Source organism: Pseudochaenichthys georgianus, chromosome 8, assembly GCF_902827115.2.
Source record: "Pseudochaenichthys georgianus chromosome 8, fPseGeo1.2, whole genome shotgun sequence".
Taxonomy (NCBI): Eukaryota; Metazoa; Chordata; class Actinopteri; order Perciformes; family Channichthyidae; genus Pseudochaenichthys; species Pseudochaenichthys georgianus.
The window spans coordinates 27,899,936-27,918,937 of NC_047510.2; the positions used below are offsets into that span (position 1 = coordinate 27,899,936).

Below are 19,002 nucleotides of genomic sequence, written 5' to 3' on the forward strand. Positions count from 1 at the left end.
GGCCGGATTTGGCCCCCGGGCCTTGAGTTTGACACCCCTGTGATATAGGAAGGGTAGCCGCATCCTAATGGCCTGCAGAGTCCTTTGTTTTCTGATGAGGTAGTCAAAGCCTAAACTGGGTTGTCTTATTAAACAGTTTTACGGTTTTTAGGCACTCCAGATACACAAACACATATGGACAAGCAATTACATATTATGTTATTCATCAATGGTGCCCTTAAAAGTGCTAATCAAGTCATATTTAATCGTCCTTGTTTGCAGGTGTTCGAATAACAGAGGCTGAAAACAAGGCATGAGTGTCTCCCTTGTGTATAGTGTCTTACTCCTGTTCAAGGTGTTCCAATACCGACCCAGAGAACAATGTGCACAATAATCCACTTCAGCTGACACGCCATGGGCAATACGCATGTTGCTGAAGAGAAAGGCAGCACCAGCAGCTAAAGCGACATTTGCAGGTATGATTTTAACCTTTGTGAAGCTTTGTGTGGTCATTCATCATCATGTCGCGTTGGTATTCAGGTTTCATAAACAACCGTATAAAACACAACACTAACGATGTCTTACTCACATACAGTATCTCATGGTTACCAAGTAGACCTTGAATATGGATCACTAATAGGGAGACAGAACAGGAAGCCGAAAACAGAGAGGTTGACCAGAGACTCTCCATCGCTCGTCTGTGAAAACAATTTGTGTTTTCTCAACAGCACTCAGTGTTTCTGCGACGGAAGCCGAGCCTGCAGGGTCTGGTTACCGGACAGTAACTATTACTGTCTAACAAATCATTACAGCAAACAAAAGCCCGCCCCCCAGTTGCGAGGAAGCATTAATTGTTATTAACAGAATGTGCTTTGAGTCGTCCAACTGAAAAACAAACACACAGGATACTGTCAGCTAATTTACAAAAAGCAAAACGGTACAAATGCATGTCTTTCATTTCAGCTTTTGGAATATCAAGCTGCTTTTCGGCGACAGAGGGATTTGAGCAGAGCTGTCCACATCTTATTGGTTTGTTTAAACGGAGATCTACACAACTGTCCTCAGCCGCTTTGAAGCAATGACTAAATATAATGACTGTGCTTTATTGAGTTGATAATCCCTGCAGAGACATGCATGCAAACATGTCCCAGATGTAAGGAATGAATGGGGATCAGGTGAAAGATACACAAAATACCCTTGGAGAAGTTGAGTTATTTCATACGTATAGAAATGTTTAGGTTATTGTACATTTCCTCCCTGCAGTGCTGTTGGCATGTGTTGAGTTCAACGTGTGTTCCTTCCTTTTCACCCTCTGTGTGAAACCAGAGCCCGGTCTGCTCTGATTGGTTAGCTGGTCGGCTCTGTTGGGATTGGTCAATCGCTTAGAGATGTCTCACCTCATGGCCTATAATGTAAAATGTGTTGGAGCGCTAGCCAATAAAAGCACGAGTGTTACATAGTGATGTCACGGTGTTACGGAAGTCAACTAAGGAGTCCAATGGAGGCGTTTCAGGCAGGGGGGGAACTTTGGGATTTAGGGGAAAACCCCCAAAAAGCATAAAAGTGCCTTCTAACCTTTCTTCCAATTGTGTGGTTCTTTCTCTGTTGTTTTCAACAGTCTCACTTTTAAACTTCATGTCAATAACCTGCTTAAAAAGCTGAGGGTTAGGCTAGGTTTCTTCTACAGGAACAAGTCCTGTTTCTCGCTTGAGGCCAGGAAAAGGCTCTGTGACCTTTGACCTGTGCTGGACTATGGGGATCTGGTCTATATGAATGCACCTGCCCATTGCCTGGTCAAGTTAGATGCTGCGTATCACAGTGCACTGAGATTTGTGACAAACTGTAAAGCATTAACCCATCACTGTACCCTGTATGCAAGGGCTGGTTTGCCTTCACTAACTGTACGGAGGCTCAGTCACTGGTACATTTTTATATACAAAGCCATGTTAGGGAAACTTCCATCCTACATCTGCTCCCTGATCTCTCGGAAAATTGTAAGTGGCTACTGCCTGAGATCGAATGCTGTGGTTTTATTAAATGTGCCAACTGCTAGGACTGTCTTAGGGAAGACAGCTTTTAGATGTGCAGCTCCTCTGTCTTGGAATAGTCTGCAAATTAAATGGAAACTGAACAATCTGGTGCCACTAAATGTTTTTAAAGCTCGGTTGGATGCTACTCAATCGGAAGCTATTTGTACCTGTTTATGTGGATAATTATGTAAATGATGCTGTATGATGTCCTTTTGTTGTTCTATTTATGTTTTTATGTTTCATGTGGAACTACTTGAGCAGCCGTCTCCCTTGAAAAAGAGATCAATGATCTCAATGGGATTTAACTGTATAAATAAAGGTTTGAAATTAAATGAAATCTTTTGCCAAGTGTTCAAACATCAAAAAGCAATATACCATCTGCTAGCTCATAGTGTGTCTATCGCTCTGCGCGCAGAAAATGTATGGTTGATCAATGCATTTAAAAAAAGGAGGGGGGGGGGGGTGCTGGCTTTGACATTAAACACCAAGGAGAGCTAGTTAACCACAATAATACATGATGTAAAGAGGGGGGAAATTACCTCTATGGATGAATACAGCTTGGTGACAGTTTTACAAATGATTATATCTAGAAATTAAATGTCATACCTCCATCATGTTATCACCCAGAAATAAAAGTTTAAAAAAAGAATAACGACATACATCCAAACAGAGGCTGAGCCATCCTGACCTGTCAGATCCCAAAACACTAGATCCTACGCTTCCCATAATGCAACAGGATCTTCTTCCATTACATTTCCCCTGCCTGTTTCCCAATTATTTCCAACCCCACAACTCCGGTTAGTAAAGCAGCTGTTTTTTCATTTAAAAACCGATCATTAAGCCCCCCTTTAAAGCCAATTTGGAATTATCCTTTGTTTCATAAAGTCCAAACCATCCCTTCTCTTTTTGAGAATATTATTTTGTGATGCATGGTCCTTGTTTAACAAAGAGTAATAATAGTAACAACGTTTTCCTGCCAATTCGGCTATTAATCTCTGATATTGGCAGTCAAATCAGGCTTCTTGGATTGAATCGTCGAGAAGTTGTCTTTTTCTGCATCACTCCTTGTTTAAATCCTCAATATAATTATTGTAGATTCTTTGATCTGTACTCTTGTACATACAGTACTGTTCACACGTGTTTCCCGGGTGTGAAGTTCTCCATCTTTCAAATGACGATACAGTATGCTCCCATCTTCTGCTCACCTATGTCGAGCTATAAATAAGGTGTCATCACAAGGTTGTTGTGTGCCAAGATGTTAAGGTGTTAGTCATGACAGTATCCCACATAGAAGAGAGTGCTAAGGAACCTTATGCTGTGTATAAATGAGAACCACGGTAAAAGCTTCTCACATTATGGTTGTTTTTCAATTTCATACTCTTATAATCTGTGTGGGTCTGACACCAACCGACCTCATTGATTGGTTGAGAGTCTAGCAACAGGTATAACACTTAATTCTGGAGCACACAAACTGAGCAGCTCCAGGCAATAGCTAGTACCCCTGTGGCAGAATATTTGAGCAATACACTAAGAATTATGGGTAATCCATACATCAAACATCAACAAAAGAACTCTAGATCTAATGTCACGTATGTCTGATAGCAGCGCTGTTTCAGGCTTTGTGGAAATGTCCCTGAAAATGTCAGTGGGCACTAAAGCCAATCAATGCCAGCTAGTTTCATCATTACAGGCTTTTGTCTGCATCTCATCATCCAAGTAGCTGCAAAAGAACATGTTGGTCCAACACACTCACAGCTGTTCTGGATGCTTAGCAGCCTTGCTGGTGGGCATTAAAGGACTCTGACTGTCTGATGTTGTGATCCAAAACATCCTGTACTGAAAGTGTTTTTCCCCTCTGTTATGCCTACATTTGGAATAGAGTAATATGTGTCCAGAGTTACAGAAATACAAGAAAGTTGAAACTGAGAAAAAGTACTTTTTACTGGTTTGTCATCTGAAGTCTGTTTGAAACCACAACACAGGACTTGTTTTCTTTTCCCAAGCGTTCATCCTCTGATGTGTGCAGAAGATACTCGTGTGTGTGTGTGTGTGTGTGTGTGTGTGTGTGTGTGTGTGTGTGTGTGTGTGTGTGTGTGTATGTGTGTGTGTGTGTGTGTGTGTGTGTGTGTGTGTGAGGGTGTGTGTGTGTGTGGGTGTGTGTGTGTGGGTGTGTGTGTGTGTGTGTGTGTGTGTGTGTGTGTGTGTGTGTGTGTGTGTGTGTGTGTGTGTGTGTGTGTGTGTGTGTGTGTGTGTGTGTGTGTGTGTGGTTCATATTCACCCTGTTCTGCTCCCTCCAGTGGCTGCGCAGCCTGTCATCCCAGCCGCCGAGCAGCGGAGGCCCACTGCGCCGACATCCTGCGCATGCGCCTCTTCATGAAGCTCAGGGACTCCTTCCCCGTGCCCACCTGCTCCAGCAGAGCCCCGACGTCAGACTGGAAGACAGCCTGGAAGACAGGAGTCAAAGTCAACTTTATTGTCAATCATTCAGTTTGTGTGGACAGAGAAATCGAAATTCCGTGTCCCACGATCCCGAATACAATACTACAAATATATTAAAAAATATGTATATCCCATATACACACAATCAACAGACACATGTATACATATGCACACATTAAGACATGAATAAAAGCACAACAATCAATCAAAATATACAAAATAACAGTCACTTCAATAGCTTTGAGAAATGTGCATTAGTGCAAGATTGCCCATAGCAGCGTACAAAGTGTCTGGTGCTGGATTTGAGTGTGTGAGTGTGTGTGGGGTGTGGATATGACTGGAAAGGAAATGTACAGAATACAGTGGCTTATTTTTTTACACCAAAGTCTCATTTCTTCTTCTTTCTTATAAAGATATTTTTGGGCCCGAGAGCACCTTTGTTGGAATAGGGAGATACAGCGGATTTCATCACCTGAAATGTTCTGATGGCTCAGGAGTCAAACCTGCGTACTTGGCAGCAAACACCGCCTATGGGCCGTCAGGGTTAGCCAATAAGCTGTCCGATGGCCCCAAAGTCTTATTTCTTTATGATGAGATACTTTATTGCCATTATGCTTCTGCTCAAGCCAACAATACAACCACATTGGGATGCTGCCCCCTGATGTTAAAAACAATATAAACGAAAGTCAAATTAAAAAGATGCCACTAGAAAGAGTCAACAATGGAAAGTGAGGAACTAGTGATAAGGTAAGATAAGATGGACCTTTATTAATCCCTGTGGGGAAATGCAGGAGTTTAAGTAGCAAGCGAGTGAGATGTTAAATCGTTGCTGTGGCTGCCAATATGAGAGAAACATGCGATGCTGTTAAATATGGTGAATTCATCTGAATATTTCTTGCAATGAAAACAAAAATATCAAAGAGTATTCTGCCTTTCTGCTGGTTTCAGGGTAATTCAATAAGAGAAAAATATTTAAGAGCCAAAAAGCTCATTAAGCCGTTGTTTGTTGTTCTATTATTAACATAATTACAAACAACAACCAGATTTGTAATTGGCCACTTCTGGTACTTGTCACATGGGTGTAGTTTATGGCATTAAGCGCACCTGTTGTGGGGTTTGTTGATGACAAAGAGGGTGGGCTCAGCTCTGATATTCTCTGTTGACCGTTTGGTCCTACCTGGGTTAACGTGTTGTTGTCTTTATTAAACATCGTAAGCGTTACCTTTAGTACGGACTTTTCTCTGGAAGGTGTCACAGCATGAGCCAAGTTTAGCCTCGTGGCAACTTAATTTATTGGGATTGTTGTCGCTTCAAACGTTGTTTTTTCAAAAAGGAAACAAAAACAGTTTATTATTTTCAAGTGCAGTTTTTTACTGATACTCTCTTTTAACCTACTCAAAAAACCCTTGTATTATGTGTCTATTGTTCAAGTTCAAATCATAATTCTTATAGAACATTAATATGTGCTACAGCCCTAATAATAACAGTACTCAAAAGGCTTTCCGACAGGCAAAAAACAATAAATGATAGCAGCATACAAGAAGCACACCAGTAGCATTAGTCCAGAAGTTTTACACCGAAAAACACAAAACAACAGGCTCTTATTCAGATGTATAACATAGCCTGAAGCAGGGATGGTGGGACACTCAAAAACTTCATTATTAGGCTGTTTTTTGAAGTTTTTCCTATTTACGAGAGGAGACTGTCATATCCTGTTATCTACTGATGCCCTGCGGCTAGGCCTCTCAGACACGTTGCCTGAGGGATTCCTGGATCAGCCTCATAAATAGTCTGTTCTCATTTTACATCTGCTCCTCTGCCCGCCATAATCACTGCATCGCCAGCGCACCGGTATTAATCAATGGAGTTACTGCATGGGGGAGCACCTGGTGCACCCAAACGACTGCCGACTACACAAGATCCTCTCGGAGACAAAATCAATGTGCAGAGCTGAACTGTACTCTCACACTGCGGGGGAATGGTGGCTCTCAGGAGCACTCGGTGTGCGGCACAGCGAAATGCAGAGGACCTAGGGGAGGCCTTGGGATTAGTCTCAGTGAATACAGGCTGGTAATTAGAGCAGAAGGTAGACCTGCAGAATGAATTCACAACAAGGCTCGTTGTGCCGGCTGTACGTTACTCTGGGGAGAAAGAGTGGAGGGGTGGGGGGGCTAATGGTGGGATAAACCGTGAGGAGTGAATGTAAGGACAATGCATCATGTGTTGATGCAGAAAACAAGAAGGGAATGATGCGGAAAAGCAAAGAAAACTAGGAGTGACAGGCAGCACCTCTAGGGGACGATCCGCAGTGGGTATTTAGAATCTCCCAGGAGCTATGTATCAGGAAATGAAGTGATAAATGCTCTGCTGGTACTTGGAGAATATGTTTAAAGCACTCAGCAGCATCGGTGTCAAGCTACAAAATCGACATAGGCATAGTAGGCATATTGGTGTTTTAGCATTCTGTTCTTTCTGTTTTTCTTCTTCATTTTGAATGCTCAATTGATTAAGAACATTTTTTGGCAGTTTAGTTTCAGATGTATACCTCATTCCTTGCCTAAACCTTTGTTGGCATGTGAACTATGTAAAATACGATGTGTCTCCTAACTTGTTTCAGGACCTTGGCCTTTTCGAACTCTCAGGTGAACATTTAAAAAGACCTTTTTCTTTTCCCCAGGATTTTCTCTTCACACCGGACAGGAGATGACACAACAGTCTCTAGTGCAGAGACAGGTATTTGCTCATTGTTGGACAACACTTGGGAAACAGGCCATGTCCCTGGGTGCTTGTGCTTGTGGGGAACTTAGACTGCAGTTATTATTTGACCTATACGTCAAAATGTTGCTCTGTTACTATCTTTTCCTTTCAGCGTACTGTATTGTTGTCCGAAAAAACGAAATGTTGTGTTACGTGCATAGGCTGTATCAAAAAATATCACAGTCACTTCAATGGTACCTATTGGTAGTGTGACTAGGGTTTTTAAAATATTGTTTTGTCATTTAACATGAGTGTAGTAACATGAGACATTTTCAGGTGGCTAAAACATTAGCATATGATGCTTTATTGTTTCATTCTAAGTTGGACCATAATTTACATCAAACTATTCATATAAAAGATTAACTGAGGTAATAGATCAAGTGAGAAGTAGTAGTTTTTCATAGACTTCCACACAAATAGATTTGTTTTGCAAGTAGCGGAGTTGCCCCCTGCTGGCCATTAGAAATAATTCAGGTTTAGGGCAATCCGACCCCACGGTTTGCCTTATCGTGGTTACCTGTTTTTTGGGCAGAGGCTTCAAGGTGGGTGCAGCAGTCTGGTTCCTCCAGATTAATGGAGGGCAGAACCACTCCACCTCGCTCAGGTAGACGAGGAAGGAGCAATCGGAGCCGTCTACACCATAAAAGGCATAGCAAGGGTCCGACGTCCAACGAGCGCGCATCCACTGGAAGACAAACAAACACAATTCTGTCTCTAAGGAGTATACTTTACGAACATATTTATATTTGACTAGAGATTGCCTTAAAAGAAATCTGTGTGTCCTCTTATAATTTTGAAACTGAATGGGCAATTTCATGTTATTATTTTTCACTCTCACATTTATCTTTAATGTGATGCCTCTGGTCCTTTACTGTAAGGTACATGCAGCCAGGGCCGCCTTAATGCACGGGCTGACCTGGGCTGAAGCCCAGGGGCCTACGGAGATTGGGGGCCTATCATGAGTCAATAATTATTTATTTTTTAATACATTTTTTATTTCAGATTTTTTAAATAAACAAAGTCTTGGCTTTCATAATATGAAACTTTTATTTCCAAAATCACACGATAAATCCATTTTTGAAGCTTTTAAAGGGAAGAAGACAGCTCTCCCTCGCCACTCTGCTGTTCCCCTCCCTCCACTGAAATTATGAATGTAAGGCGTATAGTAATCATAGATAACACGGCAGGGTCCGTTACAGTTTGTTTTCATCTGATCTCAATTAAACAAAGTCTTGGCTTTCAGAATATTAAACTTGTTTCGGCAAATTCAGATGATAAATACAGCTTTGAAGCTTCGGCATAATTACAAGCGGAGAACGGAGTAACTTGGCGTCACAGCAGGCATAACAACAGCCGGTGTTTCTCGTGAGTGTTTTCCCCGGGAAACAAACACAATACACACAAACGCAAAAATACACAAACTCACTTATTCAAATTGTGAGTGATTGAGTGACGGATGAAGATTGTTTAGGAGAAAATGTCAGAGAAGAAAAAGTTTGAGAGTGGCGCTCGGCAAAGGAAATTGTTGAGGGAAAAGGAGTTTTGAGACAAGCAGCTATTACACAAAATGCCGAAGCTTACAGGTTATTTTAAACCTGTAGGCCAGGATGAGGAGGAAGGACAGATGAGTTCTGTACCGAGCGGCAGCGGTGCCGGCCGCGGGGCCTCGGAGCCAAGTCTGGTTCTGATAGCGATAGAGTAGCGGGAGAGGAAAACCAGACAGGAGGGACATTATCTGTTGGAGGAGATGGAGAGGACGACGAGGACTTGCTACGTGGAGGGGAGCCAACGGCAACCGGACAAATACATGAGGGAGGCCCGATACGTCACTCATCTGGAGGAGAGGACCAGGCGCGCGTAGAGCAGAGTGGAGAAGTGCGATCACAGAGCCTGCCGAGGCTATAAATGACTTTGATTTGTTGTTTAAATAGGGGGCCTACAAAACCCATCAGCCCCAGGGCCTGATGGCAGGTTAAGGCGGGCTTGCATGCAGCCATCAGCTACATTTATATCTGGGTTAAGCTGGCTGAATAAACCTCTGTGCTCACTCTGTGCTCAAGTACTCCAGATAATTGAGTGTTTTCATGTCTTGCAATGTAAGTCAGCAAAACAATCTGACAAGGTCATCCGGCAGGGTAACGTGATTAAAGAGAGAGGGCAGATTTTATTTAAGATGACTCATTTTCTGACATGCACTGTAGGCTGCAAAGAGTGGATATGCAAGAGGAGGAAGCAGAGCACTCGTTATTAGTGGAAACGTCTGGTTTGGTTAACATTAGGCTGGATGGCTGTCATAAGAAGGTAGGGAGCCAAAGGATCCTCCATATTCCCCCCCCCCAGGAGAAAGGGACTTCAGTATGTTGCGACTGAAACTTAAGCTGTTTTCTGTTAAAGAGAAAAACTAAACGGCAGAAACTGTTAGTTATACTAAAGCAGGAAGTACAGAGCACAGAAAAAGCAAGAAAGATAAAAGACACGATATCTGGACGACAGAAATCTTGTTCTGCTTGGGAACTATTGTGATATTAAAAGGTGCACCCTGCATATGCACCTTTTCTATACATTAGCTACGCTTAACTATGTTTTGAACAGAAGGAAGATTCTTTTCCCACATTTTGTCCTCAAATATTGAGTTTTTTTCACCAATTTCCAAATGTTGATAGAAGGAACACTTTGGACATACTGTTTTGTTTCTGCCTGTATTCTCCCTGAATCCTGCAGGTCCGCTGCAACTCTTAATACTTTTAAATCTAGACTAAAAACGTATATTGTTGCCGCTGCATTTGAGTGCGTTGTTTATATCCACACTGCAGTATGGCTTTTATTCATGAATTCTATATCTGTTGCGTTTATTTTATTATCTTTGCTTTTTCATGCCTGTTTTTAAATGTCATTTTATAATGTGTTTTGCTGTATTTATTCTAATTTGTAAAATTATATATATTATAAAATCATAAATACAATATGTAGTGTGTTTATAAAACTATCTATGTCGTTTTTTTATCTTTTCCATTTTGTGTTTTTCTTTGCCACTGAGACAACCCTGTTCTCCCCAAAAAAGCCTCTTATCTTTTTGTACACAATGTATGTCGCACCAAGGTGAGGAGCCAGGCAAGGACACGGGCTATTCGCTGTTTTTGTGAAACGATTTGGACTTAAGTGAGATATGAAAACTTACATCCATCTTGCTGAGACAGTCTGGATAACGGGGGTCTTTAGGAGTCCCACATTGTGCTAACGTTCCATCCCTGACTGGAGAGAAGAAAAAGTACAAGTTGTTTATCAAAGAAAAAGACAGCACACTATCAGACGTCAGGACAAATCAGAGAAAAATATCATCGTTGTGTTTTTTGTGCACAGACACAAATGTAAATAAAAAATAAATACTTGCAAGGGACATCGAATCTATCAGGATTTTTTTTTAAAAAAGTATCTGCTTTGTATTCCCTTATCTTCTTTATTAATTTTTGTTTAGTAAAAGTTTAATAAATCTATAAAAATATAAATATTATATAAAAAGATTTCCTTTGAATTAAAAAAAAAGAAAAAAGAAAAGTTAATAATAATAATAAATCACAATTATATTGTATAACTCTCATTTCTTTTCATTTCTTAATTGAATTCTAATTTGTATTTGTTATATTATTTTTCCATTAACTATGGTATTTTATCTTATTTTATTTATTTTTCTTCTCTTTGTCAAGCACTATGAAAGGTGCTTTACAAATAATATATAATAAGTTAATATCTAGAAATTCTGTCAATATATCCGATTTAACGTATGGTTGAATGTTGCATTACAACAACCAGCTCCATACTGTATATTAATAAATACTTATATACTAATAAAGGGCTGGCTTATCTAAAGCCAGTTGAGTAGCACTTGAAATGTTTTTGCTCTATGAAGCCTGATGTACTTATATGATTCTGTTTTCTTCAAGTTTGTATTTTGTTGGTCGAACGCACTTATTGTAAGTCGCTTTGGATAAAAGCGTCAGCTAAATGCAATGTAATGTAATGTAATGTATATTAATAAATACATATAATTAATGACAGCCTTGGACCTCCATGGCTTGTATTGATCAAACAGGCTTTACGGTGCCTCCCTTTGGCATTTGGTCTGTTTTCGTTTCACATTACAGCTCGATGCAGGCTTTGGGATGAAGAGACACATTAGAGAGTCGAGCTAGCTAACAAGCTCCTGTAAAAGCTTGTCATCCCCGGCTGAACGGCCAAGTCTTTGTTCCCACCCACTCACTGGATTTACTATAGATAGATTGCATATGATTCAGAAAAAGGACAATCTCCCCCTCTTATTTGCTCCCTAATCCTCTATCCTTCTTCCATCTCGTTGCGATGTTCTCTCTCTCTCTTTCCTTTTAGTCTCTGCGTCTCCTCTCCTTCCGTTTCCCTCGGTTCTTCTCCTTGAAGCCCGGCACTAGTGAGGCTAATTAAAGGAGAAGTTGAAGCTGCTCTGCCAGCCTCCTGCCAAGCATCGAAGAGCACAAACAGGGGCAAATAATTGCCAGCCATTCTGTCTGATTACCACGATAACAACAGATGAAAAACGCTATTGCATGCCGCTGTCGAAACGTAGCCAGGTTCAGATCCGCCTAACTTACATGATAGCAGACATCATGACAACAGACACATTATCTGATACATTTCAATGAGACAGTGAGGGCAATAGTCATAAAGTTCAATGTAGCGGGAAACAGGAGGGGAATTGAATTGTGAATTAAACTCGCTGTCGGATTCCTATTCTGTGCCCAATAAAGAAATTGGGAGTGAAGGCTAATAAAGAAAGCTGACAGGCCCAGATCCCATTAACTAGGCCGTGATTCGTCATCATGATTTAAGCGTCCTGTAGTCGTGTGGTTATGATAGGGCAGCAGCGATGGAGCACTGGAGCTCCTACAGTCTGACGCACAGTAGCTTGCTATTCCAAGGGCTAATGTGCTGTGAATAATATCTGTCATGTTCTATATGATCAACCAGCAAGAACACAGAGATGGTGCATTCAAGTGCAGACTGGATCCAGGCTTGACAGTTATGTGGGCAGCAGGGAAAAGTGTCTTCAGATTGAATGGATTTGAAATAGACAGTGGGGGATTCATCTTTGTTTCCTTTATTTAAAATTAGTATTCTACTATTTCAACAATTAGACAGTTTAAACATCCTAAAAACAATCAGAATTACAGTAGTAGAAGCGGGAGGGCAGAAAGCAAAGTTCATACAGAGGTAGCCCTCCTGTTAGTCATCCAGCTGCAGGGTAAAGAAGAAAAAGATAATTCCGTAATTAAATACTCACACAGACAACCACAATTATATATATATATATATATATATATATGTATGTATCACATATACACCCATTTCCAGGGTGAAAATAAAAATAATAAAGTAAAACAAATACAAAATAAAAATTCCCACAGGTCCATGTTCAGATAACAAGACAGCTTCATCGTATTTTTAGATAAACTATGATAATTAAGATAGTTATGATAATAGTCATTATAATTATTATCATTATTGTTATTATCATTATATCCTTTTTAATCTATTTTGAAGTTAATCCAAAGACACGATGACCAAAACAAACAACGGCAGTAGGTATACCCATGTTTTGGTTAGTTAGAGTAGTCATCATCATCATCATCATCATCATCATCATCATCATCATCATCATCATCATCATCATCATCATCATCATCATCTTTATTTAAAGAGACTCTTGGTCCATTATTACAAAACATACAACACTCAAATATAAAAAAGTATGCTAAACATGTTTTTGACAAGATTCCTCTTGTTGAGGTGTGTGTTTTTTTTTAAATCGTACCTTTGTTGCCGGCCATGCTGCGCTGTAGGATCTGCTCCACTCTCCCTGCCATGTCGGACATGTTCTGGGCTATCGCCTGGATCCGCTCCACGAGCCCTACAGGCTGAATCCTGAACAAACAAACAAAAAGAATATCTAAACAAACAAAGAGAATATCCAGCGACAACCTTCTCGTAATAGGGCTGCTCAATTAATCGTATTTTAAATTGCAATTACGAGTATGGCTTGCAACGATTACGAAAACAACGTAATCGAAATAAAACGATTATCTTTTAATTATTACTTTTTTTTTTTGGATAATCGTTTTTAATAATCGTGATATCAATTATTGACCCAAATAATCGAGATTATGATTTTTGCCATCATCGAGCAGCCCTATCTTGTAATGTCCTAAATTCTCTCTTGCAATCAGGCGGCTTCGAAAGAAAGAGGACACTATAATTATTTGTCTTTCAATCCAGCTGTATTTGTTGTTTTTGCACACTTCAGAGTGAGCATGAAGAAGTGGAAGAAATGCTAATTGCCCTGAAGTTGAGGCGTGAAATCGAAAAGACGCTTTTAAAAACACTGACAGATAATTTATTTGTTAAGATAAGGAAAGTTACTCGGCATATTAAAGCAGGTCTCCTGAGAGAAATGAAAACAAAAGACAATTAGGTGGTTTGTGTTTCACTGCACTTGACCTCTGCGGCCTGAAAGCTGTTGGATAAACAATCAGGAATATTTACAACGGAGAAGGAGATACGGGGAAAATAGATTATAAAGAGAAGACGTCTAATGAAAACAGAGCACCAGCATATTATCTCAAAATGTGTTCAGCCCAGGAACTCAGTGTTGGTTAAAGTGTTATTTATTATACCCCAGCTAAAGGTTATCAAAATATATTTCAACACCTTATACTTCAAGATCTGCTCTACAAGGTCCAAACACCAGAGAAGAAGAGAGGAGGAGATGGGACGTGTCAGCAAATGTTATCTCTCTGTGAAACAAAGCTTATATGTGATGCTAGGAATGCACAGCAACTACAGTACCTACATTAATGGTTAATGGATTCAGTCAATTAATGATTTAACCTTCTTAAGAAACATCTCCGAGAAATAAAATACAACTCCTATACGTGTCCAACAAAAGGTGTTTAAAAGTCAGATCCCCTCGTCAGATATCTACTGCACGTACAGAGAACTCTTAATGAAGCTAGTGCCAAAAGCCAAACGCCCTATTTTCATTACCAATTCATCTACAGATTATTTTGTCACTTGAGTTGTTTGGTCTATAAAGTGTCAGCAAATAGTGGAAGATATTCCCTTATTAACTTTACTGTAACAGTAGAGTTTAAGAAAAAAGTTCACATTTGAATAAACAGTAGTTTTTTGCTTTTAATATCAGTTTAAATTTAACTTTTCTTCTCATCTTAAAATACATTGATGTACTAATCTTTGGAGCTCTAGCCACTAACAATACACACTAACAACCGTTTTATTTATCATTCAAAACAATCATCCTGCCCCATGTTGCTTAGGAGTGCTAGAAGTTTCAATTAACATTGCTTGATAAATTATTTAGCAAATGGTTCAATACTGCAGAGAGTATTCTGGACAAGAAAAATACTTGATGTCCGGGTTACTGGTGGATCTCATTAAACGTGTTCTTACACGACTTAACACACATTCAGACCTTCTGCTTAACATCTGACTTGCTGCAGCTGAAGAAAAAAGATAATTTTAACGTCAAACTTTTGTTTAACGATGACGATATTACACCAAAAGCCATACTGTAGATGGAAGTACTGCATCATTGCCCTGTTCTACATGAAGAAGGAAAAACCACATAAATGAATTATTTGAATGAGCTTTCTTGTTATCTCGTAGTATTTTTGGGATTTACATTTCTCATTAAAGGTCTCTGAACATGGCAACTCGTGAAACTAACGCAAACTAATGGAACCAACGCCGCTCTACAAATTGCACCCTTGGGAACAAATAAAGTCTTCTACTGTCTAAGGTGGAAAGCTTTCTACCGTGAAAGTCCAAAGGAACAGTGGTTTGGAGCCAGATCAAGCACTAAAACACTGCTTACTTCGGGGCTGCGTGCGTGCGTGCGTGCGTGCGTGTGTGTGTGTGTGTGTGTGTGTGTGTGTGTGTGTCAGGAAAAAAAGCAATCTCACTGTGCTTATATGCATAGCTTATTTATAATCCCCCAATTTCATTTTTCCATATGGTTCCCAGGAGGCAAGTGGTAGCCAAACCTTCTCTTTTATACTTTACACAAGCAGGTCAGCTCAAATTAATTGCCAATTATACAGACACACAGACATACATTACACTAAAGTACACACACACACACACACACACACACACACACACACACACACACACACACACACACACACACACACACACACACACACACACACACACACACACACACACACACACACACACACACACGCACACACACACACACACACACACACACACACACACACACACACACACACACACACACACACACACACACACACACACACACACACACACACACACACACACACACACACTGATTAGTATGCAGGAACACGGAAGCTTTCACTTGTGTAGACAGACATTTGTGGTCTCACTCTGAACCCCCCATATTTTCACTGCAGGGACTCTGACCCTATCAGCTGTTGAGGAGCAGGAGGACAGCCCAATTACTTTTTTAATGATACACCAGTTGTGCAGAGTTTTTCCTGCCTTAAGATCTCACACTAACCTCCAGGGTCAACCTCTGACCTTGAGTCATGCAGAGTTTGTTAATCACCTGAGTGAGATAAAATATAAAGCCACGATGTATCAGAATGGTTTTAAATGATAAGCAAGTTTTAAAACCATTTGGCCTTTGTGACTGTAACATGTTCTAGTTTAGTCCCTGAGAGGCCAATTAAATGATTGTTAAAACTATATGACAGAGGGTTTATCCACAGAGCTCATTGTTGAGAAAATACAAATGTTCTGTGCTATATAAAAGTGCATTTAAAAAGAAAATGTATGCAGTATTTTGGCTAGTGGACAATACATAACTCCCACAAGGCTTTTAAAACTGCAGGTCAGGTGAGGCGTCACACATTTTCTGTCATTGTCCATCATTTGCTGTCAGACGCAGTAGTAAGACATATTGTACATTTATAATATTACTACAATACCCTTTTTTTATTAGGGCTGTCAAATTACCGATATAGAAAATTCCTCTAATGCCACAGATTTTTCTGACCGGCGAACCTGGCACCCTATGATTACGATCCACGCCTTAGTTTTGGAAATCAGAAAGCAATGAAGAAGTACCATTGTATATTTTATATGCATTTACTGTCGATGTGAATGGAGTTAGCTCCGGATCCAAAGGCACACCAGGCTGGATAGTTTGCAACAGAGATGCAAAGACAACTCCACACTCAAACTCTCAACAGCAATAGCTACATTGGTGGCTCCAGCTTGCAGGCCAATTCACTTGAATTTGTCTTTTATGGATTTTTAGAAAGTAAGCATATTCGTCCACTCCCATGTTGATGAGAGTATCACAAATCCTTTCAAGTACTTTAAGAAAAGATACAAAAATTGGTCCAATTAATTTGCGATTATTCACAAGTTAACTTTGGACAGGAATGCAATAATCGCAATTAAATATTTTCATCTATTGACAGCCTTAGTTTTGACATATATTACCAGAGGTACTAATTACACATTACTCAGTGAAAGCTCTATTGACGTGGCTTTCAAAAACAGATATTTCCCTCACTGTGGGGGGGAGGTGATGTCCAGAAGGAATGAACAGCTGTTACGTCCCAACTAGGGGAAGAGGAAAGCAATATACACCAGTTGGAATTGGTAATAATTATAAATGGTTTTAATGTATAACAGGTAGAACAAAATGGAAGGCACGCAGCCTGGAACAAACAAAAGGCCACAAAGACACCGGTTTAAATAACAAACAAAAGTGGCCACAAGGGTGCAAGTTTAAAGTGGCCACAACCAAACAAAGGGAGGACTCTAATAAGTGAGCCTACTTAAATACAAAGGAATATACATAACTAAACAAAGTAACCCTCACTATCGCAGTGGTACAAACTAATGAAAAGGAGGCTGTAAGAAAACACAGCTAAGCTAACTAACTACGATCAACGTAAAGGCTAAGATACTCTGGTCACATCTAATCATATCAACACTACCAAACACAGACCACACAAGGTAGCCACTGCTAACAGATTTATACATGAGCGAAGAGCAAGTAGCGAGAGGCGTCTGTTCACACAACAGAGCCTCCAGAGTGATCACAGTCCACTGGCTTTGTAGTCGTCTCCAGAAGGAGCGCACTGAATGTGCGCATGGATTGGAGTGCGTCGGCCCGGCGTGCTCCAATCACAATCTTTGGTTGCGGACGGCAGCCAATGACGTGAGGGCAACCGCACAGCTCATTTACATATAACACACACAGCTGAAAACACTCACAAACAGATTAACGAGCCGATAGAAGGCGGAGGCCGTAACAACGGCAAAGGCAGAAAACAGGAGCTTCCTCTCCTCAAACCCTGAGCAGGTGCAGGCATATGGAAAGGTCTGTTTCTATGGCGACAGCAGAGCCCACACACACATACACACAACTCAAAGTCGGCGGCTTCAACTTGTCCAGCAAGAACCCTGCTCTCCCTTGTTTTTCTCTTATATATATACGCTTCACACGTCTCTTTCATTTTCTCCAGCTACCCTGGGAGCAGGGATGGGGTTCTAACACATATCATCCTCTTCAACACACAGTTTCCGCAGTGTGAGGCGTTTTCTTAACATGGACCTGATCCACTGGGATGCCCCAGGACTCAATACTTTCCTCACACTGTCTCTCCCGAGTCCTCCTCAGCCGTCATGTTTTTATCTTACCTTGCTTATGAAATTCTCCTCTGGCAAACAGCTGGACAACTGAACAGGATGTTCTGCAGAGCACCTCAAGTTGAACCTTGACCGACTTAAAAGCATATTTCCAGCACTACTGACAACACCACCTTGACCACATCTGAACGGGAAGTGCATTTCAATCAGAACATTGAAAATGAAATGTTATAGGAGACAGGGTGGCTGGCAATCTCTTTGATGTGACATACAACCATTCTTAAAACATACATTTATTCATTGCATTTTTTTTTTTTAAAGAGGCTCTATTATGCTCTTTGCAGTGATGATCATATCATTTCAAAACTCCTGAATAGCTACAAAATGCACATTGTGTTCACATTGTTTTATGATGAGTTGTTTAAGGATGAATTTTAAAGCATCACCTTTAACAATTTTGTAGGAATTGTACACAGTGACCCCTTGAGTCGGGCCTGGGGCGCAATCTGACATTACAGATAGTTCATCAACATGTACTCCATCCTCACTCCATTACTCGATTTCCCATTTTTGAGAAGTTCTCTTTAGGCAACGGTGAGATGAATTATTGATTGTGATATAAATAAAAGCCGGAGAGCAGTCTACTGCAATTTCATAATGTTTGTGCAGCACTCCTCAGAAACGTTCAGGTAACCGTCAACTCGACCTGCAGCAGGAAACAAAAACACAACAGGAAACAAAAGCGGCTTTAGAAAGGGAGACGCTGTACCTGTCCAGGGCCGAGCTGAGCTCATCCAGCCGGTGGGCGTCTGTGGAGTTGCCCACTTTAGACAGAGCATCCATCCTCTTCATAATGACCTCCAGCATGTCACTGATCTTCCTCAGCACACCGCGAGACTCTTGCCCACCGAGCACTGAAAAACACAAAGACAGACAGTGTGAAACAAATATGGACCAAATAACGATCGGACAAGGTAAGGATAAGGAGAAAGTAAGATACATTGGAAAATATACAGATAACATTTTATAAAACAATATTTTGTGTTACACAATGTAGAAAACAAGGTCACAGGAACCAAACAAACTGCTGTATTTA

The 19,002-nt window shown here is 40.5% G+C and overlaps 1 protein-coding gene across 1 annotated transcript in view; it reads right to left on the reverse strand.

The window, feature by feature from the left end:
* LOC117450603 (alpha-1,6-mannosylglycoprotein 6-beta-N-acetylglucosaminyltransferase B-like) overlaps nucleotides 1-19,002 on the reverse strand; it is a 101,530-nt gene that overhangs the window by 59,722 nt on the left and 22,806 nt on the right. The window contains 6 exon segments of the mRNA XM_071204082.1: nucleotides 4,288-4,326; nucleotides 4,328-4,453; nucleotides 7,723-7,890; nucleotides 10,384-10,457; nucleotides 13,048-13,157; nucleotides 18,676-18,820. Coding sequence (XP_071060183.1) covers nucleotides 4,288-4,326; nucleotides 4,328-4,453; nucleotides 7,723-7,890; nucleotides 10,384-10,457; nucleotides 13,048-13,157; nucleotides 18,676-18,820 — 662 coding nt within the window.